Source organism: Ipomoea nil, unplaced genomic scaffold (genome assembly GCF_001879475.1).
Source record: "Ipomoea nil cultivar Tokyo-kokei standard unplaced genomic scaffold, Asagao_1.1 scaffold1043, whole genome shotgun sequence".
In the NCBI taxonomy this organism is placed as follows: domain Eukaryota; kingdom Viridiplantae; phylum Streptophyta; class Magnoliopsida; order Solanales; family Convolvulaceae; genus Ipomoea; species Ipomoea nil.
Window position 1 is genome coordinate 11,455,460 of NW_017617471.1, and position 25,732 is coordinate 11,481,191.

At 34.3% G+C, this 25,732-nt stretch overlaps 1 protein-coding gene, 1 long non-coding RNA gene and 1 pseudogene across 3 annotated transcripts; 1 reads left to right on the top strand and 2 right to left on the bottom strand.

Moving 5' to 3' along the window:
• The first annotated feature begins 15 nt into the window (after positions 1-15).
• Positions 16-17,787, top strand: LOC109181930. Its single transcript, XR_002054297.1, has 3 exons — positions 16-28; positions 3,486-3,489; positions 17,706-17,787. It is a non-coding gene; the product is annotated as an uncharacterized LOC109181930 (long non-coding RNA).
• On the bottom strand, positions 2,109-14,049 carry LOC109181927 (annotated as a pseudogene).
• LOC109181928 (sucrose nonfermenting 4-like protein) lies at positions 15,522-25,732 on the bottom strand. Of its 2 annotated transcripts, none has more exons than XM_019331903.1 (13): positions 24,961-25,732; positions 24,747-24,834; positions 24,041-24,223; positions 23,281-23,388; positions 23,094-23,153; positions 22,509-22,598; positions 20,900-21,034; positions 18,292-18,436; positions 18,010-18,183; positions 17,517-17,580; positions 17,354-17,423; positions 16,436-16,553; positions 15,522-15,955 (listed from the first exon to the last, which is right to left on the bottom strand). In XM_019331903.1, exons 1-13 carry the CDS (start codon positions 25,086-25,088, stop codon positions 15,864-15,866), a joined length of 1,455 nt encoding a protein of 484 aa, XP_019187448.1. In that variant the 5' UTR covers positions 25,089-25,732; the 3' UTR covers positions 15,522-15,863. The 2 variants fall into 2 exon arrangements, 1 of the variants encoding a protein (XP_019187448.1); XR_002054296.1 differs by lacking the exon at positions 15,522-15,955 and adding an exon at positions 16,661-16,718 and having other exon boundaries at positions 16,462-16,553.

Sequence of the window (25,732 nt, forward strand, 5' to 3'; positions counted from 1 at the left end):
GCCCCACTTCAACTTTCAATATTATTTTGTTTTGTTTTTTTTTTTTTTAAGAAAATATTATTTTGTTAATTTGTCATTTGTAGTTTGATCAACAATTCAATATTAGAATAGTTGTATTTGTTGTACTTCAGTACTTGATATCAATTTTTGGTTGATTTTAATATCAAGCTTTTATTATTTCTTAAAAAAATAAAATTGACACAAATCTCGTTGGGTAGGCAGAACGCAATTGACACAAACAGCAAACGACAATCAAATGATTGATTCTTCAATTCTCTTAACATGTAATTAAAATTACGTATTATTTCACAATTCTTATTTATTGTTTTATTTACATGACTTAATAATTCTGATTTTAGAATAATATATTCAAGAATTTGTTTTTTGATTAATTATTTATTCATAGAGTTTTTAAATAAATTCTTTTTTTTCTTAGGATTTTATAATTATGTCTTCTAAAAAATATTAATTTGGATTTGAGAAGCGTAAAAAGAATTGAAGAATTGAGCAATTAACTCAATCTCAGAAGGGTACTCTTAAATTTACTGTGACAATGAAAATAATAAGAATGTTGATAGTTGTTTAGATGATATTGGTCACAATGATAAACTAAATATTTTGCTTTTACTTGACATATATGATCCAAGAAATTGGGATGTCCTATATTATAAATTAATAGATATTCTTGTGAAAGATAGGTCATAAAAGAGATTTATCAATAAATAAAGGTCCTAAAGATAAATTATCTAGAAGATTTTCGTCGGCATTTTACAATTGATTAGCTTTAATCTCCATTGAAGATGAGATTTTGGAAGAAGTTGATATCAAAAGTTTGGTAGATGATTTTGTGTCTAAATGAGCACGACGCATGTCACATTTTAAATGAAATTTTAAATGCATTTTTTATACAATTTGAATTTTTGACATAATATTTTGAAGAACTATTATTTGTATATAGAAATTACTTGAGAAAAGGAGCCCAAATTTAAATATTGCACAGGACCCCAATATTTATTGAAATGGCCGTGAAGGTTGCTAAAAAATAAGTGAAAAAAATGGAGTTCTTTTTATAAATATTGAAAACTTGAGAATTTTTAATAATTATAAAATTGATATCATTTTTTTTTTTATAGAAATGCTCAACCATTGATGAGGCCTGATAGCGCCTGAGATTAATCCTCACTTTTTACATTAAGACCTTGTTTTTAATTATATATATAATATATATAAAATAAAATAGTGAAGACTCTTAAGTAGATTGTGTGCACAAATACTTGTTCGCACGTTCTCACCTGAAGTCCAAAGCTTTGAGCTTTATGCACATTGTCTTTGTGAGAATCTTATACGAAACATTACATAGCCCAATCGGCCTGTACTGGGTGACCTACTCTGGATTTTCCACCTTTGAATTGGTATCAAGGATATAATAGTATCATTGCACCCATTTGAAAGGCCTCCAGACTCAAAGAAATCCTGGGCAAACTTGACAGTAGTATCCTTCACATGACTCCATGCTAATTGATAGAACTTAGCATGGAAGCCATCAGGGCCGGGAGCTTTGAAAGCGGCCATATCAAAAGTGGCTTGCTCTATTTCCAAAGCCGACACTGGTCTGTTAATGATTCTCCAATCTTTAGTCTGTAGCAATGGGAACGTGCGAGCGCAAGTAGTCTAATTTCTAAACCTTTCTTCTTCAGTAAAAAGATGTTCATAATAATTGCAGATGCCGCATGATAGTAACGTGATAGCGACGTCATTTCACCACTACGTCATCATTGTTGATGTGTTTGATTATTATTTTTAATATTGTCTCTTGTCTCTATGCATGTGACTTTTAAGTTTCAACAACACTACAACGGTTAAAAACCTTGTTTATATGCGTGACCTTTAACAACACTCGTTTCAACTACATTCAATAGACCACGATTTTCTATGCGCGGAACTTATAACAACACTGGCTTTAATAACAGAAATTTTACTCCTATGACAACCGTTGTCTATTTGCATTTTTCTTGTAGTAGAGTCCACTCCTTCTCTGTGTATTCATCACCTTATTGATTAATATATTTTGTGGTTGTGTTGGCTTAAAAAAAAATAGGTACAAAATAAGAATTTTGCAAATCTTTTCTTTATATAGGGATTAAAAATAATTAACGCTGCAAATAATAGAAGATAAATAACCTCAATAAGAGGGACCATGACATAATCTAACTAAAATAGTTCATATTGCGGACTAAGGCTATAGGATTCAAATTTGAAGAATCCTCCCCCATTGCTATGTCCACGTATTTTAATATCAAGATATGCATACTTTTGAGAAGTTTTAATTATTAAATCATCACCCTCAAAATCTGCATTACTGACATATAATGCATGCACTCCTACTTTCTTCACTGAAATGGCATCATCAACATCAATCACATCGATTTTCATATTTTTTGCGCCTTCTATTTCTATCTTGTCAACCATTCCTAGCGATGCAAGGCGATCCAATGTAAGATAGCATGTTGAAGAAATTGGTCCATTGGGTTTTAGCATGCAACTTCCACTATTGCGGCACTCGCACAGGAGTAAACCAGTAAAATCACTTTTAAAATAATGCCGCGGAAAGTACTCGGAGGTTGGTTCCCACACTAGCCAAAGGATGAGCACTAGAATTTCCAATTTACTATCATGCCGCCTATTGTATAACGGCAATTGGAAAGATATGGAAGATCCCACCTCCTGAAAGCTAAACCAACTTGGAATCTCATTGTCAGTATAGGCTACTTTGAGTTTCAAGTTCTCAAGATGGTGGCAATGAAGTTCAGCTTGCCGCTGTAGCATATATGCAATAAATAAATTAATTAAACCATATATATATATGTGTGTGTGTGTGACTTTAATGAAGGGTGTGATTATATTAAAAATAATAATACAGTACTTCAGTTAGAGCTGGCCAAAGTCCGGCCGGTCCTAGGCCTCGGCCAGCACAGCTCGGGACCGGCCTATAGTATTCAGGGCCGGTCCCGGGCTTCTTGTGAGCCGATCCGGGTTAGGCCCGTAATTTATTATATTATTCGTCGGTCCCGGACTTTTTGTGAGCCAATCCGGGCTAAGCCCGTAATTTATTATATTATTTATTTTGTTTTAAATATATAAATTTTTATATAAATTAATATATTTTTGTTTGAAATGAAATTTGAACTTTTAATCTCTTAATCTTAACTACCAACTTAAGTTCTTTCCAATTAAGCTATTACAACCTCTTGATACATTAATAATAATTAATGTATATATACACATTACACACAATCACAAACTTTTCTAAAATTAATATTTTTGTTATTAATCTCAAAATTTAAAATTAACATGATTTTCTACTAAATTAAAATTTATAAATGACATTAAATTAATTTGAACTTGTAGTCTTGTACTATTAAAACTTTATATAAGACTTATTGACTTGATATTATTTGATAACTTATAAATATTATAAAATGTAGTATAGTTTATAAAGTTCATTTGATTTTTACTCACTAAATTATGCTAGATGATAAATTAAAAATTTATAAAAGACTTTTAAATTGGGTTTACTTTTAATTTATGGAGAATTGTTGTGAGTAGAAGTAAGAAAGTGTCGGATTAAGAATTTTTGTGTGATAAAAATAAATTGGATAAGAGTATTTATAGGGTAAAATGGTAAATAAAAAGAAAAAAAAAAAAAACAAAAAAATTTAGCCGTGCCCGAGAGGTGAGAATAGGAGTAGCCTCTACCGGAGGCCAAGCCTAGTCTAGCCTCCGACAGAGGCTACATGCAACGGCCAAATATATTTGGCCGTTGCACGTTGCAGGGATGAGTAGTAAGTAATAAGTCTAGCTGCCATAATCAAAATTACTATTTTTTTTTTAGAATTTTAGGCATTTAGCATGGAAGCAAAGCTGACATGCTTTGCTGCCATGGCTGTGTTTCAATACTGAAAATAATGGAATTTCCGACCACCTGAAAGTGATCTTAAATCAGGTAGAAAGCCTTGTTCCGACCACTTTTGGTATCCGGAAAAACCTTTGTTGCTATTTTCGACTACTTTTTTGTTTCAACTTGATTTAAGATCACTTTCAGGTGGTCGGAAATTTCATAATTTCCAGTAGTGTTTGCCCGGGCCTGGGGCATGGGACGATTCCGTGCTGGGCCTCGATTTTTTTTTAAAAGAATCTGAACCGGCTCTTAACAAGGCGGTTTCGGTTCGAGCTAAACCCGGCTCAGGCCCAGTGAGGCTCAGACCCATTATTTCTGGGTCGATTCAGGATTGGTTCGAGCTTGAACTGTCCCGTGCCCACCTCTAACTACAACAGTGTAGGCCAGGGGAGGAGGGAGAGAGAGAGAGAGAGAGAGCTAGAGAGGTACCTTAAAGAAGCTTTCTGTAAAAGGATTTCTGACGTTATCACACTTTATTAAACTGATCTCTTCTATAGAATCAAGACTGTCCAAACCATCAACCTCTACCAGCTTTTTGCAACCAAAAAGATCCAACTCCTCTAACCATTTCAAATTTGAAAAGTCTGGTAGCTTTTGTAATGACCCACAGAGACGTGCACGAAGAATCCTAAGACTAGTAGGAAGTGGTGGCAGCATTTCAATGTTATTGCAGCAATCCAATTGGATACATTCAAGTCCAGTGAACTGGCAAAGGTTGAAGGGAGGCAAACAATGAAAGTGGCTCCCGCTTAGTTCAAGTGATTTTAGTGAGGATAAACTCTCTAAACCAATAGCAATATGTGACTCTACCAGATTGTGGCCTCCAATTTCTAATGTGTTCAAGGAGCATAAACTTGTTAACGAAGTTGGGAGATATAAAGTACCACCAGAACTCCTGATACGTGAAAAGTGACTTGCGTACAACCTGTTTAGAGATGTTAATCTTCCTAGTTCTTCAGGCAACCTTAATTTTGGGCAAGTATCTACACTTAATGTGTTCAATGATTTCAACCCGAAAAAACTCTTTGGAAGCTTCTTCAATTTGCCACACAAATCAAAAAGTACCACATTTAGTTTACCCAAGTCTCCAATTGAAGAATGCACATCTACCAATCTTGAGCATCCATAAAATGATAACCTCTCCAGAAGTTGTGCACCACTGAAGTTAGGACTTCTTGTAAGATGCTCGGAACCACTAAAACTCAGAAACTTCATAGATGGAAAGTACTGTTTGAATTTTTTCAACAAAATAAATTCTAATTAGGAATTTTTCTCCCATAATTCTCAAGTGCTAAGAAAATTCCAAGAAAAAATTGCAATTCTAATGAAATATTTACCTTCAAAGGGGCTCGGAATTCTTCAATGTTGCTATACTCTATGCTAAGAATAACAAGATTTTCAGAACGAAAATCAGATGGTATATATTTTGAACCACAATAATCCAGTTGCAACCATCTCAACTTCCTGGATAAATATTTAAAACTTCCATGCAACTGTAAATGATTTATTCGGAGCATTCTTAGATTCATCATATTTTTAAATACTTTCGTGTCAACACTCATATTCTGAATGGACTCATTTAGCACTATTCCTTCAACTTTTGCCGTACCCTACACAATTAAGTAACATGGTTATAGATACATCAAAATATTGTTATACACACAATACGAAAAAACTTTACGATTTCACCCTAACTTTTGTATTTAATTAGTACTTTTTTTGTTATTACAAAGGAAGGGATATCCACATATATCACTACAATCGCACCACAAGGTCCTAGGTTATTTAATTAATACTTGATGCACTTATATCCACTTGCCTTTATATCATTAAGTTAGTAAATTAGTAAATAATAGGTACATGATACAACTTTATTGAGTATGTGTGTGCACAAATTCTTATGTTCATACAATTACACAATAAGATAGGTTCTCACCTGAATATATATATATATATGTGTGTGTGTGTGTGTGTGTGTGAAGAGAGGCGGAGTATATGCAACACCGTACCATACAAATTTCCAAGTAATGGATAATTGATTATTTGGTCACTGCTCCACTTAAAACGGAATAAATCTTTATCCATCTCCTCAATGAAACCAAACCAAAAAAAAAAAAAAACAGTATTCTTGGTGTTTTTAAAAAATAAATGAAAATTTCTGGGAGAAGCCAATATAATCTTACACAGAACTGAAAGAGAAAGTAAAAGAGGAGAAATTACCGTGTGGTTTAGAAGCACTTCACGAATGTCATTAGGGCAGCACAATCTACTTCGCTCACCTGGATTGTTTGGTGATTCTGAATGAACAATTTGCCTTCCCATTTCACGAATTAAGCTGTGCATCCTTAGATTATCAAGTGTATCTATGGATATCAATGACTTGTGAATCAAATCTTGAATTTCCAAGTGTGGGAAGTACCCAGGGACCTCAAGTATGCTAATAGCAATGTTTTTCTGAATTTCTTCAGGGAAACAACAAGCCATATCAAGGAAAACATCCTGAGTAAATTTGCTACAAAGTCCATCAAAGCTGATTTTAAGCTTTTCGTGAACCTTATTAGAAGGAATTTTCTTCAACCTCTCAATGGCACTTCTCCAATCTTCTTTTTGTTTGTCAGACAAATGAGCCCCCAATACTTGAAGAGCTAAGGGAAGCCCTTCACAGTATCTTACAATATCCTTTGAAAGCTTTGTGTAATCTTCTGGGGGTTCTGATAATTTAAAAGTGTGCAAGCTAAAGAGTTGCAAAGAATCCTTTTCATTCAATTCTTTAACCATATAGCACTCCTCTCCTTTCAAATCTTTTAGTATACGCTTGTCTCTGGTTGTCAAAATAACTCTACTTCCAGCACCAAACCAATTTCTTTCTCCAACTAAAGCATCCAGTTCATCCAGATCTTCCAAATCATCAAGTACAATGAGGGATTTTCTTGCATGAAGCATTTTTTTTATCAACATGATTCCTTGATCAACATTGCTAACTTTGATCTCCCTTGATAGTAGCTGTCTAAGAAGTTCTTGTTGTAATGCAATTATCTTGTTATTATCTTCACCTAAAACACTTGATCTTATTTCAAGAAAACAACTACTGTCAAAGTATTCAAAAATGTTATTATAAACTGCTTTGACCAGTGTTGTTTTCCCAATGCCTCCCATACCGTAGATTCCTATCAACCGAACATCATCACCAATATCATTACACATTAACCGAAGAATGTGTCTAACGCGGGAGAATAATCCTACTGGATACTTGGCAACAAACAACGGCACTCGTTCTACAATTGACAATACCTCTCTGATAATTGCATCAATAAATTTTGTTTCATACCTATAAATATTTGATGCAAAATGAAACATCATTATTGCGTTTTTGGAAATATATTTGTAACAAAAGAAAACATCAAAATCATATTCTAAATTGCTAAATAGTCCAAAAATAGGTTGAATGGTCAATAATGTGCTCTATGAGATTGAACTCATTCAATATTAAACTTTTCATTCAAAATATGTTATTATATTATAATAATATAATGTTTAAATCGCTGCAATTAAACTCTTGAACTTAATAAAAAAAAAAAAGACTTACAATTAAATCTTTGAGGCACCAGGACTATGTGGTCTAATGGTATCCGGGTTGGACTTCCATTTGGAAGATTATGAGTTCAAGCCTCAGTGGAGGCGTTATTGGTTCTTTGTGTTTCAGTGGAGGCGTTACTACAATGTAATAGAGCCAGTAACTTTCAAAAAAAAAAAAAATCTAGACTCATGTACTAACATGGATGGTTCATCTAGCACCATGAATTAAAATATAGTTCATCTAGGCTATTATACTCTCAATTATTTTTCATCTAGCATTTTTAGCAAGTTTCTAACAAGTAACCCATCTAATTTGCTTACATGAAAAAATAAAATAAAAACAAAATGCTGACATGTTATTTTTTTCATCTAACTTGCTATTTTTGTCACTTTTTCAACAGAACAAATCAACTTTTTTTTTACGTATTTCCAGATTATGTTGATTTCTTCAATGAATTTTTCAGAAAAACAGTGAATCTATTTTTCCCGTCGGCTGTGAAATAAGTATGTTAGCTCTTGTGGTTTTTGAACCCATTTATTGGCATTGGTTTTTATTTTGATTTTGGTTGGTGCGTTTATGAGGTTCTTCAGTACACACCTGAGATTGAGGAGCTTGGAAAAAAACTGGTTAATAGACTAAGGGACAATGATGATCTGTATATTGCTCTTCATTTGAGGTATAATAACTAACATGACTTTTGAGTTTTGATTTAATGTTTGAGGTGTAACTTAATTAACCGACTTCCTTTGAGTGTAGATACGAAAGAACATGCTTGTGTTTACTGGCTGCAGCTACAATCTGACTGAAGCAAAAGCTAAGGAACTTCGCATTATGAGGTATAATGTGCAGCACTGGAAAGAGAAAGAGATAGACAACAAAGAAAGTGTTGAAAAAATAGCATAAAATGACAATTTTAGTAGCTATTTTGTGGTACAATTATTAGTGGGGTTCACTTCCGATTTGGGTCGGGCCAAAGTGGATTCGGGTTCTTCGTAGTGAGACGAAGATATTGATATATTGTACGCTCAAAAATGGATAATGAGTGAATGAGATATTGATTCTCAAAGTAGACCCATTTGAGTTGGAAAAATGAAGGGAAAAGCTTGAAAGTAGCTTTTGTCCCACACATTGGTTTGGGAAGTGGATATGCACCACTATTTATACAAGAGCCTTTCTAAGGATTATTGAATTGTATAGCATAGAGGCTCTCTCTTGCATGCAGGGGGCTTAACTCGTGTACGTGATTACAAACAGGGCTTTAACTTGAGTTTAAATGCCAAACTCTTTGCTTCTACTTTTTTCTTAGCCTATTGTGTTCATCCCAGACTCTAGTTCGACGGGTTCATTTGTTTGGGTGCTCAAACGTTGAACCGTAGTACGTTTTATCCTAAGAAATCTAGGCTACAACGCTCCTAGCACTTGTGGAAGGTAGAAAATAAGGTTTTAAGGAAAGAGTGTTTCGCTCGACTCATGCTAACCACCAACCCGAACCTACACCGTATCCGTTCGTCCTTTCCTTCCCAATATTTCTACAAAATAATAATCCTTTTTGTAGGATTATTATTGGGTTTTACCAACAGATATCCAACAGAAAGGAGACGGTTATATGTCCCCGAGGGAAGCGGCCATATTTATGAAGGAAATAGGGTACCCCTCCACGACAAAAATATACATTTTGCAGGGCAAATTTATAGTAACAACAGCATGGATGCATTCCGCTTAGAATACCCCTACGTGTTTTCACACTCAACACACGCAACAGAGGAGGAGTTGGAATCTTTCAAGCCATATAAAAAATCAACATAATCCGAAAATACGTTAAAAAAAAAAATTGAATTTTTCTACATAAAAAAAATGACAAAAACAGCAATTTAGATGAAAAATAACATGTTAGCATTTTATTTTTATTTTATTTTTCCATGTAAGCAAATTATATGGGTTACTTGTTAGAAACTTGCTAAAAATGCTAGATGAAAAATAATTGAGCGTATAATGGCCTAGATGGACCATATTTTAATTCATGGTACTAGATCAAAAATCAATGTTAGTACATGGGTCAATTTGACCCTTCTCCAATCTCTGAACTTGTTAAAACAGTACAATTAACATATTTAATAGGTTATAAAAGGTAACCCGTTAATTTTGCTTATTTGGCATTTGAGATGGTATTTCAATTCAATTAAAAAAATTTAGAAAAAAAAAAAGGTACCGAACCCCGCGATTTCTTTGTTAGATCGGAGTAAGAAGCCGGCGTGCTTCTCCATCCGAACTGAACGGAGAAGTTGGCTACTCAACGGAGAAGCAATGACAATAGCCCATGGTAATGCATATCGAGAAAAAACATGAATCTATGGAGAAGTATTTGCTACAAAAGGAAAAACATTCTCATCAAATTGGACATGGAGTACGAAAAAAAAAATCTTTCTAGTATTAAGATTCAAACAAACGATATCCTCAAAACGACTATGGGTAACCAAGAAAGACGGATAGGGTAGTTTGAAACTCTATTTTGTGCTTGTTATAGGGATGCATATATAAGGAAAACACAGGCAACCAAATACACGAAAAAAAAAAAAAAAGGAATAGTCCATATTTTCTTTGTTGACTAGAGCATAAGGGATCATATTGCTTAGAGTGGCAGAAGGTATATAGTTAATAAGAAAAACCACAGTTTCATAGGCATAGGTCCAATACCTAGGAGGAATAGAGGTTTGGGCAAGCAAGGTGAGACCGATTTTGATAATGTGCATATGACTTCTTTCTACATGGCCATTTTTTTCATATGTGTAAGCACATGATTGACGATGATTTATCCCTAGGACAAAGAACTTGTCTAATGTTTTTGTAATCCCCCTTAGATCAGGCTGAATGACTTTAATTTTACAAGAGAAAGTTTGCTCAACCAATGCTTGAAACTATGGAAAATTGTATAGATATTTGTCTTTAGTTTTATGGGAAAGAACCACGTATACCGATAGTAATCATCAACAAAAATTACAATGTAACGATAACACTCATTAGATAGAACTGGGATGACCCCCAAATGTTAGTGTAAACCAAATCTAATGCAACAGAACTAGACTTAGTGACGCTTTTAGTGAAAATCGTGGGGATTTTCCTAGTTAACGAGTAGTACAAAGAGAATGAACGTTATTTAAGGACTTAGACACTCTTGAGTGAAGATGACCAAGGCGGTTGTGCCGAACTTCTAAAGGTGATAGTGGATGTAATGAATGAAACTAGATTTTGTATTAGAAGTTTGTATAATAACCCCCCACCCCCCCCCCCCCCCACCCCAACCCGAGCTTTCTCCTTTAAGTATAATTTGGTTGCTGTTGAGATCTTTTACAACAAAAAATGAGGGGTGAAACTCAAAGAAGACATTATTATCAGCGGTAAAACGTTTGATAGATAGGAGAGAGTTGATTAGGGTAGGAACATATAACACATTTTGCAAATATATTACACGTGAAGGAGGGGATATAAACGTATACCCAATACTATAAATATTCAAACTTGTGACATTACCAACTCGAAGAGTGTCATTCCCATTCCCTGTGTATTCTTCTACTTGTTACAGCAAGGATGGATCTGAAGTGGCATGATGTGTGACACCAGTGTGGTAGTGCCTGGGAACCAATTCTGAGATAATGGTACAGTAGCTAGATTGTTGGAATAAGTCATGTGTGCTTGAGGACGGGTTATACCTAAATACCTCTTATAACACTGTAAAGTAGTATGGCCAAAATTGTTACAGATTTGGCACTTTAGAACATAGTTATGGCCACAACTACGGTCTCGACCTCCTCTATGTCCACGACTACGACCACAAGATTTCATGGCAGGTTGTTTCAGTTGTGAGGCAACAGGTGGCTGTGGGAAAGCCGGCAGAGGAATGTCATTAGTGTAGATGAACTGATGGGTGATGAGATAGTCATTTAGTTAATCAATTGTCGCAAGTTCTTTTGTGGTCAATGAAGACACCATTGCACGGTACTCAGGGCAGAGGCGTTTAAATAGATATAGATTCTGCTCATATAAACCAATTGGTCGATCGGCTTCTCAAAGTAGTCTAATTGAAACATTGACTTTGCCAAGATACTCACTCGTAGTGGAATCCCTTAACGCAAAGACTACAATTGACTAAGGAGACTCAAAGCGTGTGCTAGTGTGGTGGACCCAAATGTAGCTTCAATAGCTTGCAATACGGCCCGTGACGTGGCATGTCACACAACAACATATATAACTTCAACGGACAATAATGATGAGATGAGCATTGCCAAAATAGAATCTTGACGGATCCAATTTTTAGCCGTATGATTGGATACAATAGAACATCCATCTGGAGCCTGAACAATGCAAAGGATGCCAGGCACGGGAACATGATGTCAGGCACGGGAACGTGCCATCAACGAGTCCACTAAGAGATTTTGACCGCAAATAAAAAGAACAAGCTAATTGGATACAATAGAACATCCATCTGGAGCCTGAACAATGCAAAGGATGCCAGGCACGGGAACGTGCCATCAACGCGTCCACTAAGAGATTTTGACCGCAAATAAAAAGAACAAGCTAAGTTTTCTAGAATAAATAATTGGAAGAGATAAGTTTGATGTAGATAACGTGATGGGTTTTCTAAAGAGTATTTAGTGGGGCTAGGTGTGGGTTGGCAGCCATGGATCGTACAATTTAATTTACAAAGTACAGGAAGAGATTATATATTTATAAAAATACAAAGAGTCCTAATTAGATCATGAATGATTAAAGATAGGTTTAGAATAATACAAAGAGAATGAGAATGAATTCTAGTATAACTAGAACACAGAGTCCTAATAGCTAGTAAATATAAAAATTATTGAGAAATAAGTTTAATTAAAAAGTATCCAATTTTACTAAATTATTCTTTAAAGTACTTTAGTAAAAAAAAAAAAAAAAATAGAAAATCCTTCTTCCCAAAAGGTTGAATCTTCAACCCCAAGTGCCTCTCACACCCCACTTGACAGAGCATTTAAAAGAATATAAAGCACGATAACTCCGTGGCTCAATAGACAGACTAAATGCCAAAAAAAAAAAAAAATGGTCTTACTTCTTGGCATGTTATTATCTTGTTTTCTCTTCTTTAAAGTCTAGTCTAATGCCAACTATCTATAGTGTGATGGCATCCCCGTTATAATTTCAAATAAATGGTCATATGTTTGAACTTCAGTGGTAAGGATTTAGATTCTTTGAGCTGAAAATGTTTAAGAAAGTATAGAAAAGTTACTACCTTACGAAGAATCGTAAACAAAACGTCGTCTAATGCCCAATCGTTATACCCTACACCACGGCGCGCGTAGCACTGTGCGCCGCGTGCCTCCCAAAACGACGTCGTTTTGGGAGGCGCGGTAGGAAGTTGCTGTGATTATGTATATTTGTTCACACAATTATGTATATTTGTTCATACAGTTATGTACATTTTTTATACAATTATGTACATTCTTTTTATACAATTATGTACATCCGAATCAGAAAATTTGTGCGTATTATGTTAAGAGTTGATGTGTATTATGTTAAAAGTTTATGTTTATTATGTATTATGTTAGATTATGTGTATTATATCTTTTAAAAAGAGTATGTATATTTTGTTATATAATTATGTACATTCATGTATACAATTATGTGTATTCTGGTATAACATTATGTACATTTTTGAACATAGATTTTTCTTTTAAAGAAAAATTAACTACCATCCGGCGGGAAATTTCAAAAAAAAATAATAATTAAAACGACGTCGTTTTGCATCTGGGCGCACATTGCAACGCGCGTCGTGGTGTATGATATAAATTGCCTCTAATGCCACCAACAAAATGAAAGCATAGTAACGAACACAATAACAGAAGCAACTAAATAAGCAAGAAATACTTTACCCATTAGCGACTTGCTGCAATTCCCATCCTGATAACTCTCCAACTCTTGTTAAAGCATCTCTCCAAATCTTTACCTTTTCTTCCCCGTAACGTTCTTCATGTCTTGCTAAAGCTTCCCCATACTCACCGATTTGCTTGCGCACTTCTGAAGGGTCAATATCATAAAAAAATAGGAATAACAACTTGTTCTCTGATCTTTTTGCACTCAAGTATTTCAACCAATTCATCAAGGCACCACCTTGATGAAGCATAACCTTTTGAGAATACAATAATAGAAATTCTTGAACTTCGGATTGCTCTCTGAAGTTCGGACGAAAGGGTTTCACCTTTTCTTACTTCTTCCTCGTCCCTAAATGTGTTGACTCCAGCTTTATCTAATGAATGATAAAGATGATCTGTGAAAGTTTTTCGTGTATCTCCTCTAAAGCTTAAGAATACATCATAAGCCCACCGAGAATGGTTAAGGAATGATGATTGTGAATTGGAAGACTCAGCTTTGACTTCTGTGGTGGCCATAGACAAGAAGATTGGATTAAACGTTGTAGCTAAGCTTGATCTGTGAGATTGATATTTGATGAGATGGAGAAGAGAAAAAGAAGGGAGGGGTAGGTACAAATTAGAATGGTCATAAATGTGTCACTGCACTAATTATTACGGAGTATTATTATTATAGAAAGACCTTGACTTGCAAGTCCACGCACTTCCAATTGAGAGGATCGTGACCGAACACGTGTCCACATGTGGTACGTTGGGCGGCTAACGACAAGATTGGATTAATCGTTGTAGGCTTGTAGCTAAGCTTGTTCTCTGAAATTGATATTTGAGATGGAGAAGAGAAAAGGAAGGGAGAGGTAGGTATCTCTGAAGCTTCCAATATATACTACAGAAAAGACATTGTACTAAGGAGATTTTACATCATTTTTAACAAAATTGCCCTTTATAGTTTTCAGATTTTTTTTGTTTTTTAAATTTAGAGTATAAACAACGATTTTTTTTTTTTGGCAAAAATTTGCGTGAGACCGTCTCATGGATCCTTATTCGTTAGATAGGTTTGATCGAGATGAAAATATAATACTTATATTGAAAAATGTAATAATAATTAGGAATATAATGTTTATTACTTATATGAGAAAGTGTAATACTTTTGAAAAAAAAATAATTAAAAGTATTAATTAGTATTACATTTTCCAATGTACGTATTACATTTTCATGTTGACCCGACATGTTTCACGGACAATTATCTGTGAAACGGTTTTATACAAATGTGACTTCTTTTGTTTATTAATAAAACGTCGTCCTTTGACTTTTAATTGCACCCAAAATAGTCCTTTGACTATAATAAAAATCCTAAATTATCAATTTTATCCCTCATTTTAACACTCACTTAACACCAAAACTAAAGGATGACCATTTTGGCTTAAAATTCAATAGTTGGAGGACCACTTTTGGTGCAATTAAAAGTCAAGGAACCAATTTGAAAAAATACCATAGTCAAAGAACCATTTTGGGAATTAACTCTTTAGTAAACATTAAAAATTTAAGAGTAATAATGTAAAAATTAATTTATTGTTGAGATGGACAAACTTATTCATAAACTTAATACTTTGGTTTGATTATTAGCAAGAATGTGAAGAATCAAATTTTTACATTATTATCTTTAAATTTAACACTTACTAAATTAATATTTAATTAGAAGACCAAAAGTTGGAACAAAATCAGTAGTAAGTCATAAAAATTAGTAAAAGGCAATAGTCAATGAACCATTTTATTGTCCAATTGAAAGTCTAAATAAAATGTCCAATTGAAAGTCTGAATAAAAAATACTTGTACCCAATAGTAAGTGCCAATAATCAATAGATCATTTATGTTCAAATAAAAAACTCGGTGATAAAAATTGATAGACACTACTAGTCAATGGATCATTCCAAAATTTAACTCAATATCAAAATTATTAAATTGAATCCGCTCCAGCTAAATATGCTGGGTGCGAAGGAGCTACCAGAAAATTGGTTCATGATACCTAAAGCGTAAACATCAGCAATTTCTTCATTTTCCTGTTGGTCAAAAGTAAAGAGAAATAGTTGCTATAAAAGCAATTGCCGGTGATTTTCTTTTCATTTTGAATTTTTGATCCGCAGTCCACAGTAGATATAATTAGTTTGTCATAATTCTTTCTTTTTTTTTTTATGATCCTCTTAATTTACAAACACGTCTTTCCTTATGGATCGCCACCTAAAAAAGCACAAGGCTAAGAAGTATGAGCCAGTCATATCAGAGACAATGGAATTAGAAGACCATCCACAAATGCAACGAGGAACTGGCATTGCTGAAAAGATACTAAAAGGAATTGATTCATGAGAAAGAACTTCAAGAAAGCTGCTCTTCATTTGGGGGAGAGATGAGGAGAAATGCCGCCGCTATTTCAACCAAGCAAAAATCTGAACACGTCGCTCAATGAAATGATCCCTTCTACACGCTTGCTGCCAGCCTCCACTATGACAACTCTTCTAACCCCTGGGTAACATAGTCAACATTTTGCTTTAGTGTCTCGAAATATTTTTACTTCAAATCATTTTATAAACTCAATCACGCCACAAAGTTTTCATCGTCTCAAAATTTCAATACTATAAGCAAAGAAAACTGAGCAAATAAAAAGGTAGAGAGGATCTGAATAACTAAATGCAAGAATGTATAGATAGAGAACAACATTCACCCGCAATTTGTGCTTTAAAAGAAAAGGAAAAGTTTTTTTTTTTTAATAAACTCATTGGAATTTGTTCATGAACTGCCACAGAGGTTCTGGATTGTTAAGAAAAATGTACAATTTTTATGGATACAACTAGAAATTTTAAAGCAGGGATAAGTATGTGACTTAGCCTACATTCAAATCATATCAGATAGTCAAAACTAAAGTGATAACTTGAAAAGAAACCTCAATAATAATAGTAAGCATTAGAAATAGGAGAATTCAGAAATTATGAAAGAATGGCCTACCAGGAACAGATAACCGTTCCATCACTTTGTGCAAAGGATCAGACCTCAGACACATCTGACATCTCTGTCCATTGAAAAGTTCATTTGAAGAACTAGCGTCTTGTCGCAATTGTAACGCCTGCGTTAGAAGGAAGATAAGATGTGTAGTTACAGAAGTAGAAGTAGTGCAGCCACCAGGTCAAACAATAGTTGACAGCCTAAATAGGCATTATGCAGTTTCTTTACCTTTGCATTTGAGAACGGATCTCAAATTTTGTGGATAAGCAGATTCCAGTAGTGTTTACTATAGAATGGATATGGAGCATACTATCAAATGAAAGGTGTTATATATGCCAATAATATATGCATTACTGGTATAACTTCCTATTGATGAGGATATTACACAGCGATCCACATAAGAAATTTAAAAACAAAAAAAAAAACAAAAAAAAAACAAAAAAAACAAAAAAAAAAACCTAAAATATGCCATCAGAAAGGATAATGAGCATAAAGGAAACCAAAATTTATGTTGATTTTGTTTGCCAAAGCATGAATAGAGCCCAGTTGAAACCGAACAAGATCTAATCAGTTACCGCTCAAATACAGTGTTTGTAGAATGGTCTCCAAATAAGAAGCGTTAATATATATATAAGCTTTCATCATCTCATCTACTCCTATTGGCGGAAATATTTCATTTGTGTTAAGATCAAAATATAAACTACAGCAAGAGTAGATCCACACAACCCAGAGTTTTTATTTGCTTGCAACTAAATCTCGCCTATATTGTACTGGATCTTTCTTTCTTCCAAAAAACATGGGATGGCCCCATTAAGTTTGAATGTCCAATACTTATATAAACAAGTTCTTGAAATTGTTAATCTATACCATTAAAAAATAAAAAAATAACACAGCCACACACATACTTAAAAACACAATTACCTGGTGAATACTCAATTCATCAAGATGAATTTGTGCATAAGCCCTATCTTTTGCCAAAGCAGTGATATCACTGTTGAACAATGACAAGCACAAAGAGTACTATATCAATATCACTACTTAAATAAAGCTTAGAAAATGTTCGTAGTTAGCAATTAAAACTTGCCTTCGACAGTATATATCCAGCAAAGAGTCATTATCATCCACTATTGGTATTGAACTAACTTCAGCTACAATGAATACATGTAACATTTGGTTAGCACTAGGATGACATAGTTTACCAGATGAGAGTTTGATTCACATCATTTTTTTTTTGGATAGTTCAAATGTCGGCTACCAAGGAAAATGAAAATAGATTCAGTAGGTTCACAAACATAATTACCGTGATATAGACTAACCATTATTACTACGTATTAAATATCCTGTCACAACTTCTATAGCTATGGAAAGGGAAAAAGTAAAATATCAAAGACAAAAAAAAAAGGGTGAAGAGAAAAGAAAACGAAAATCCCCAAATGTCAAAGTTGCCAAAGCCTAAGAGCAGTGGAAAAATAAAATAATAACAATAATAATAACTGAGCACTCCCTTAAATATCAGAAAAGATGAAAATGGATATGCCGCTCAGTGATTATGAATAGCATTTAATGAAAAAAAATACCCTGAACTAACAAAGACAATGCAGCACCAAGGGAGGCATTTGGTCTAAGCATTGCAACTGGCTTTCCATTTGGTTCTCCAATTTTTGGTACCCAGGTACCCACAGGAATGGAGCAAATTGGTTGCTGAAGAATGGGTAAGGAGCCAGAAGAATGTCTGAAATGCCGGCAGATACCTGAACATTTTGAGGCATGCCACACATTTAGTGCAAAGCAGTTTTTTTCTTTTTTATTTTTCCTTAATAATAGCAAATGATTACTTATCACATGAAAGAGAAACTCACATTTTAGAATCCCAGATAGGGAAGCCAGGTGTAGCATCTGAGGAAATGAGCCATCAGGTGAAGAAGAATGAATGATGGGAACTGTGGATACCTTGTTTTGCAAAAGCCTTAAAGCAACATCTTTCAAAGAATCATAAGGCCCGCTCTGCACATTGTAAGATGGTGTAAAAATAAGAGTGGACATAAATGTTCAACCAGCATGTAATCTTGCATTGGAAAAAGCAGGACAGAAACATAATTCATGTTGTAAAGAGTGAGGATATGACTATGATCTATAGAGTGGATTATTAAGTTAAGCATACCAAGTCTGGAAATGTAGCCAAGGAAACATTCAAGCAGAATATCAGAACCCATAAGTGCAAGAAGTTAAGAGCTAGAACAAACAGTTAGGCAGAAATATAACACATTGTTTTTCTTATTTTTAAAATGAAAATTTCCACCGATGAATAATAGCAGCCAAGGTACAAACACAGGAGGGTAATTTTGTAAAGACGTATGATTTGGAAGCAGAATGCGCTCCACTGGAAGAGTTGCACATCAATTATACAATAGCTATACTGCAAGTTAGGTACCCAGCTTCCCATAATATGCTACCACTATGATAAACTAGTGGAGCACAAGAATTTACATCAACAATGTACTTGATGCACTGGTGAATCACCACTTCAGAAACCTATTCAGCTGGATCCCTCCTGCTCTAAGATCTTTGTGTAGTGTTTCATAACCCCCCAGCATTACTGCCATTACTATACCTTGACCTATTCAACTTATATTTAGAAGAATCGGAAATTGTTGTCTAGGAACAAAGGTTCACTGAAACCAGGCGCAATTGCAAGTTGAGCAGCATTTAAGTCTTTTTTACTGACCAAAACTGAAGATCACACTAATTAACGTAAAAGTTCTAGTTTAGTTTCCTGACTTCAATAGCAGGCATTATTTTATGTAGTATATTAGGTATATAAAAACTGTAACACTAATGAACAACCTTTGTACTAAATAAGTTACACTTTCCTTACACAACTAAAAACAATCAATACAACATATTAAAAAAAAAAAAAAAAAAAAAAAAAAAAAAAAAAAAATTCCTCAACGGTCAAGAATTTTTTTCACCCAAGTGCCAAGTTATATTTTCCTCTGTGGCTCTGTTAGGAGAAATGGTTTTTGAGTCATGATTGCATGGTAATATGGTTAGTATATTGGTCAATGGTAATGTTTGTTGTATTTACTTAATTAGTTGAATGACTTTATTGGATGGAAATAACAAATATCTATGTCAAACAAAAAGACACTGTTTTTTTGTTTTCCAGATTTTTCCAAATACAGAACGTCAGAACCATACGTTCATCTATAATCACTATTATCATTACATACAAACTTCACTTATCCATCTACTCATATCATCTACCCAACCACCTATCAATATACATCTAACGCCACCTACCTACTATATCACCACCTATATCTACTTATCTTAGCATCACCACTATTAGAAATGACAAATTGACAATAGGTAGGTACTTTTCTATTTAACCATTTTCAATTTTGAATCAAATACATTTAGAATTACCCGAACAAAAATGAATATTACCCGCATCCATTCCAAACCCGTTTGACACTACCCATATAGTACTTGAAATCACCCCGAAACCTATTTAATGCACACGCATGCTTGTACACACACACACAATTGAGTATTGGGCACGAGAATTTCACAACTAGCCAAACCCATCATATTAGGGTTCAAGTAGCCAATATTATTTTACCCATTGTCATCCATGGATATTATTCATATCATCTAAAATTTCTAAATTTTAAAACTCAAAAATTAACACTCAAAATTTTCAACATCCTTAAAAATAATATATAATAAAATCATTACGAATAGCAAATAATGCCCAAGAATATTTGGAAAAGTGCTCATCAGAAGGCTTTTCAATTTCAATAAATAGCACAAACTTAATTTTTGACTTGGTCAAATTTTTAAAAATTTAATCCTGACCTTTATGGAGCATATTTATTCAATAATTTCTGAATGTTTGATCCCATTACTTTAAAAATAGTTATGATAAATCTATATCTAGATATGTATTAATATGTGTGCAGCCTTTATTAATTTACATTGATATTTAATGGGATCTGCCTAACCAATTAATATTTATGCTGCTCAATGTCTATTTATTGGTTGAATTTAAACTTGACCTTTAGTATTTACTATTTAGCAAGCTAAATTAATTTATCTATAAATATTTTCTCTCTCCCTCCCAAGATTATTCATAACATAAAAATTATTACAAATTGAAATGTTTATTCATGGACTACTAGTACTAATGAACAAACTAGTGATTATAGAAACAAAACCTGCATCACTTTAATTTATTACAGACAAATCATTTACTTGCCCAAACATAAAGCATAAAAGACTCAAAATATAACAAGCCAGAGGATAAAAACTCTTTTTCTGGTACGTTCTTTCCCTACAGTAGACCTGTGTTCAAATCCCGCCAACCCCCTATATGTCCCATCAGACGTGCCCAACCAAAAAAAACACCACTAGGTTGAGGTAAATTTATTTGAAGATCATTGTCATTTCATTTAAGAATTTACTTACATGGATAAGAGGTCTTGAGTAGGATCTCAAATTTCCATCAATTTGTCTGTTCAGACGAAGCTTTCCATCTTTCCAAGCAGATATAGTATGGGTCTCCAGCTCTTCTTCTGTCAAGTTAGATCCATGGTTCCCAAGCTGTATTTGCAGAACAAATTATTTTCTAAGACAGTAAGAACTGATCAGACGTAGAGGATGTATTAAGATATGATGTACCACAGACAAAAAGACTTCAATATATCAATATATATACTTAATGATGCCAAAATACTGAAAGAAAGAATGGAAAAAAGGAAAGGTAACATGAAAAATCAAATAAGGAATAGCCCTAAATAACCTTTTGCATCATTAGAGTGTCAGGTTTCAATTCTACAGCATATATACTGAAGGACAATGTTGTCCTATACAGAAAAGACAGCTGTCTCATAAATACCCAATAGTAGCAACGGTTTTGACAAATTGAAAAATATATGATATGTTCTATGAATTATACAATGGACATAATTGTAAGTAACACTGAAATATAAAAGTATTGATCCAAAGGATATTTTATGAACATGTTCAGTCATGCCATATATATAATATATCATCATATCATGTGAGAATAATGGCTGGTGTAAATATGAGAAATATATATATCAGAATAAATCAATGGTTTTAGATGCACTAGAAAAAGGTGGTGGTATAATTGTAAATATGCAGAAATTTCAATAGCTAACTGAGAAAACAATCTAACAACACTACTTTTACGGGCAAAACTGTGAAATAAACATCCCTCCCACACTCGTCTTCAAGTACAAGCGCATCATTTTAACTGTAAAGAGAAAATGTGCATAATTTTCAGGTTAAAAGTGCACCTCTTGGGAAAGTGCATTAGTTGTGTTTGATTTTGGGTTTTTTATAATTACAAATATATAATTGTTAACATGCACTTTGTGTGGGAGAGAGTGCAACCATAACCATAACCACGTACTTTAATTGTATATTTACTTCCTACATCCATGTCTTCAGTCCATCTAAGTGCATGATACACTTGAATAGAAGTACAGCATTTTTAATTGTAAATGTAAATCGTATGTGAGAAAATGTGCATAATGTTTAGGTTAAAAGTGCACCTTTCAAGAGAGTGCATAAATGGTTCCGTGCAACAACTGGTTGCACCGGCATCTAACAGATAAAATGTCAAGTATGCCCTAAAAAGCTAAACTGACATATTATTGCACATAACTGCAACCATTAAATCAAGCAGAATGGATCACCGAGATGATTTCTCATTTTTTAAACCAGAATCTATTCTCCCTCCCTCCCTCCCTCTCTCTCTCTCTCTCTCTTGGAGAACAGCACGGAGGGGGGTGCGGGTGTTGATGGTTTTTATTGTGTTTGTGTGTGTAAACAGAATTATTCACACAAATTCAAAACCACAGGTTGTAAAGAAGAAAAATATTTACACAATAAAAAGAAACATAAAAGCAACAAATTCTTTCTTAGTAATTCTAACAAATAATGGTAGTTGAGATATTCCAAAATGTAGTCATTCGATATGAAATTACAGAAGAATAGCTGAATAAGCTCCTTGAAAAGGAAGGATAGCAGTAACTAGTCTGATGCATACCTCCCTAAGGATTAAGATGAAATCTACAGCACTAAGAACTCCAACAAACTGACCCCCACAAAGGTCCCACAGTGGAGCAACAAAGATTCCCTGAAAACAGCTTTAATTAGATATTATCAAATTCAAGTTGTTAATCCAAATATAGATGTGTATGCATGTGACCATGATAAATTCCAAACTTATGTGATGCTGAGCAGAAAACTCAAAAATGGGATAAGATTTTTTTTTAGATACTGACAGGAGAGTCAGCGAAGTTTTTCACAAAAGTTGTTCTAGTCAAAGATTGATCACTAAATAGTAAATATTAGTAATTCCAAGCAAAGTAAATAAAAGATTTGGCACAATGTAGCACAAGCCCCAAAAACGGTAAAAATACACATTTGCTATTTTTGAGTGATGTAATAGTTTACAGTAACTTTAAGGAGAACCTAACTGCACAAAATTTCCCCGCAAAAACAAAAATATGACCTTGATAACTTTTCAAGCCAAAAATAGAAAAAAACAGAACTTATAAAAGTGGAATGCATAAAACCAACATGCCTTTGATTTAAATCTGACCATTTTCACACAAACACTGAAGAGTACCTGTTCATAGAGGATATGAAATGCTTGTTTTACTGGCAGATTTACATCCAATGCAACAACCTACAGAAAAGAGTCCAATCCATGGAAAATAAACTATAAAACATATTTAATAAATTAGGAAGCAAAGCCGAAAGAATAAACAGCAAAGCATTCTTGTAGTAGGCAAAAGAAGCAATGAAAACAACACCTTGCCAGATTCAGGGAGCAGCTCATAAGCAGTATGTAGGGACAAGAAGGTTGAAATGCGATTACGAGATAGGTCTATTTCAGCCTGCGATATCCTTGGAAGTGTTTCCTGCAAGGTAATACCTAATTATGTGATTTATATGTTCCTTCATTTCAACATATTTAAATAAGAAAATAGGGTCAGAAGTTGACTGTTTCCATATTCAAAGCATCTGCTCTAGACCCCTTATCACTGATAGGACTAAGTGCACTAAAGTGTTCAAGAGGAAATATCCATAAGAACCTTCTAGGCATTACTGGCACCCCTGTCATTACATAAAGTGTAGATAAACTACTCAATCCCTGCAGAAAATAAAAATTGAATTTACAGCTGCAGAGCTACTACGACCTTTATATAATGAACCATAACAAGAATCTCGAGGATCACTCTAATTGAATAACCTTAGTTTATACAATATTAACAAAAATAACAATGTCAAAGACATCATGCAATTCAAGAATACACACTAACATAACAACACAATTACCGCTACATATACTATTATTTATTTGACTTATAGGACAAACCTTTCTAGCACATTCAAATAGGGAGGAGTCTATATTATATTAACCCTCAAACAAGAAACTGAGAAAAAAAGAGCACTCAGATTGCACAAAATGGTATGCCCATGTATCACGTATTCAGTACAAATGGGGAGGCAGAGTTAAGCGCATCAGTGAGTAAAATACTGCAGTTTTAAGCACTAATTAAAGTTATTTACCGGCGGAAGGAAGACATCATGATCCACATCCATACTAGATCTACCAGGCATTTCCGGGCTAAAAAATGCAGGAATAACTTCTGGTTCTCTGGCTAAGAAAATAGTGTTTACTACACCATAATTTCCACTTACAAATGGCTGCCTGTCATCATGCCGCCACTCTCCATCAACAAAAAACTTGTACTGCAAATACAAGAAAATGCACATCAGCTCTGTAGTATTCATATAGATTCTTCTGAACTATATTTATTTCCATAGCCGGTGCCAGTTTAGCCTGGTCCAGCAAATGTCTATTATAATTTATAAGAGTGCTTATGTCCGTTTTACTTCAAACAATGACCAGCAAGAAATAAATTAGAGCAAGAGTTTTCCGTGATGAAAAAATAGAAGGGGAGACTGAATGCCATTTCCTATTATGAAGACAAGCTTTCTGTAGAACAGTACAAAAATCTACAACCGCTCACATTTCCCAAAACAAAAACAAAATTTTCCGTTTATCTACCCCATTAACCTTCACATAACTAAAAGCATACTGCAGATGAAACACAAAGCTCAATTGACAGTTAGATACTAAGCAGCCTTTTTTTATGGGCAATTGAATACTAAATAGTGTTGCATTTTACCACTGGGTTTATCATGATTTTACATGGACATAGGTGGTCTACTTCTCGGGAGAATACAAGTATCTTAATAAGGCAACACAAACCTGATGATATCCTGGAGTCAAGTTGTAGATGACCTGAAAAGCAGTTGGGCATCCCTCCATTGGTGACATTGGAATGTGATCCTGCCACCTACACATTCGGAGATTCCATTTTAGACCATGCGGAATTGCATTCCGGACAAACTAAAGAGCACAACAATAACACCAGTTCAAATCAATAGTCAGCTTCAAAACCTTAGGAATTTGAGATACTCACCTAGTAAACGAGCCACTCAGCAACACCCTTCGTCCTCCATTTGGCCACACGAACCGTGTGGGTATCAAAACTGTGCCTGTAATCCCACTATTGTTGTTCTCCCCACTATCTCCAGTACCCGCATACATCTCCACCGCTCAGGAAAAAAAAATGATCCGTTCCTTGAAACCTAATCTTCTCAATTTGCTCTCCAGATATAACCAACGAGAAAATCAACGCTTATCGAAATGATGACTCCGCAATCCACAGCGCAGCTTCGAATAAACCGCGATTTCGGGATCCTCCACGCAACAGTAGCAGCAGAGGACCCCACTTATAATTTATACATGCAACCACAATTAACAAGAAGCATCAAAAACCCTAATTACACAGCACTCAAATCTCAAGCAAAGACGTCCTACTAGCCACAATTCCGCGCCTTGCATTCATTAAAATGCCTAATTTTCAGCTAATTTTAATTTCAAGAACGGAAATGTTCCTAATTATTGAAGACAAGTAAATCGAAACTCTGATCCGCGATAGAATTGAGACTCCTTTGAGGATTTGGCAAGGCAAAACTATAAACTCCGAAGTTTTGATCGCCGAAAACTAAAAGCCCTAATTTAGCATGCAAGGTCAGGGAGTGCCATCGACATTGGTGGATGGATCTTCGAAGCTTTCTGTTCTGCAATGTGGTGGAGGGTGGAAGGGAGGAGAGAGTAGAATCATCAATGAAAAAGAAAGGGAATTAAAGAATAAAAAAAAAACAAAAACAAACACAAAAATAGTAAAT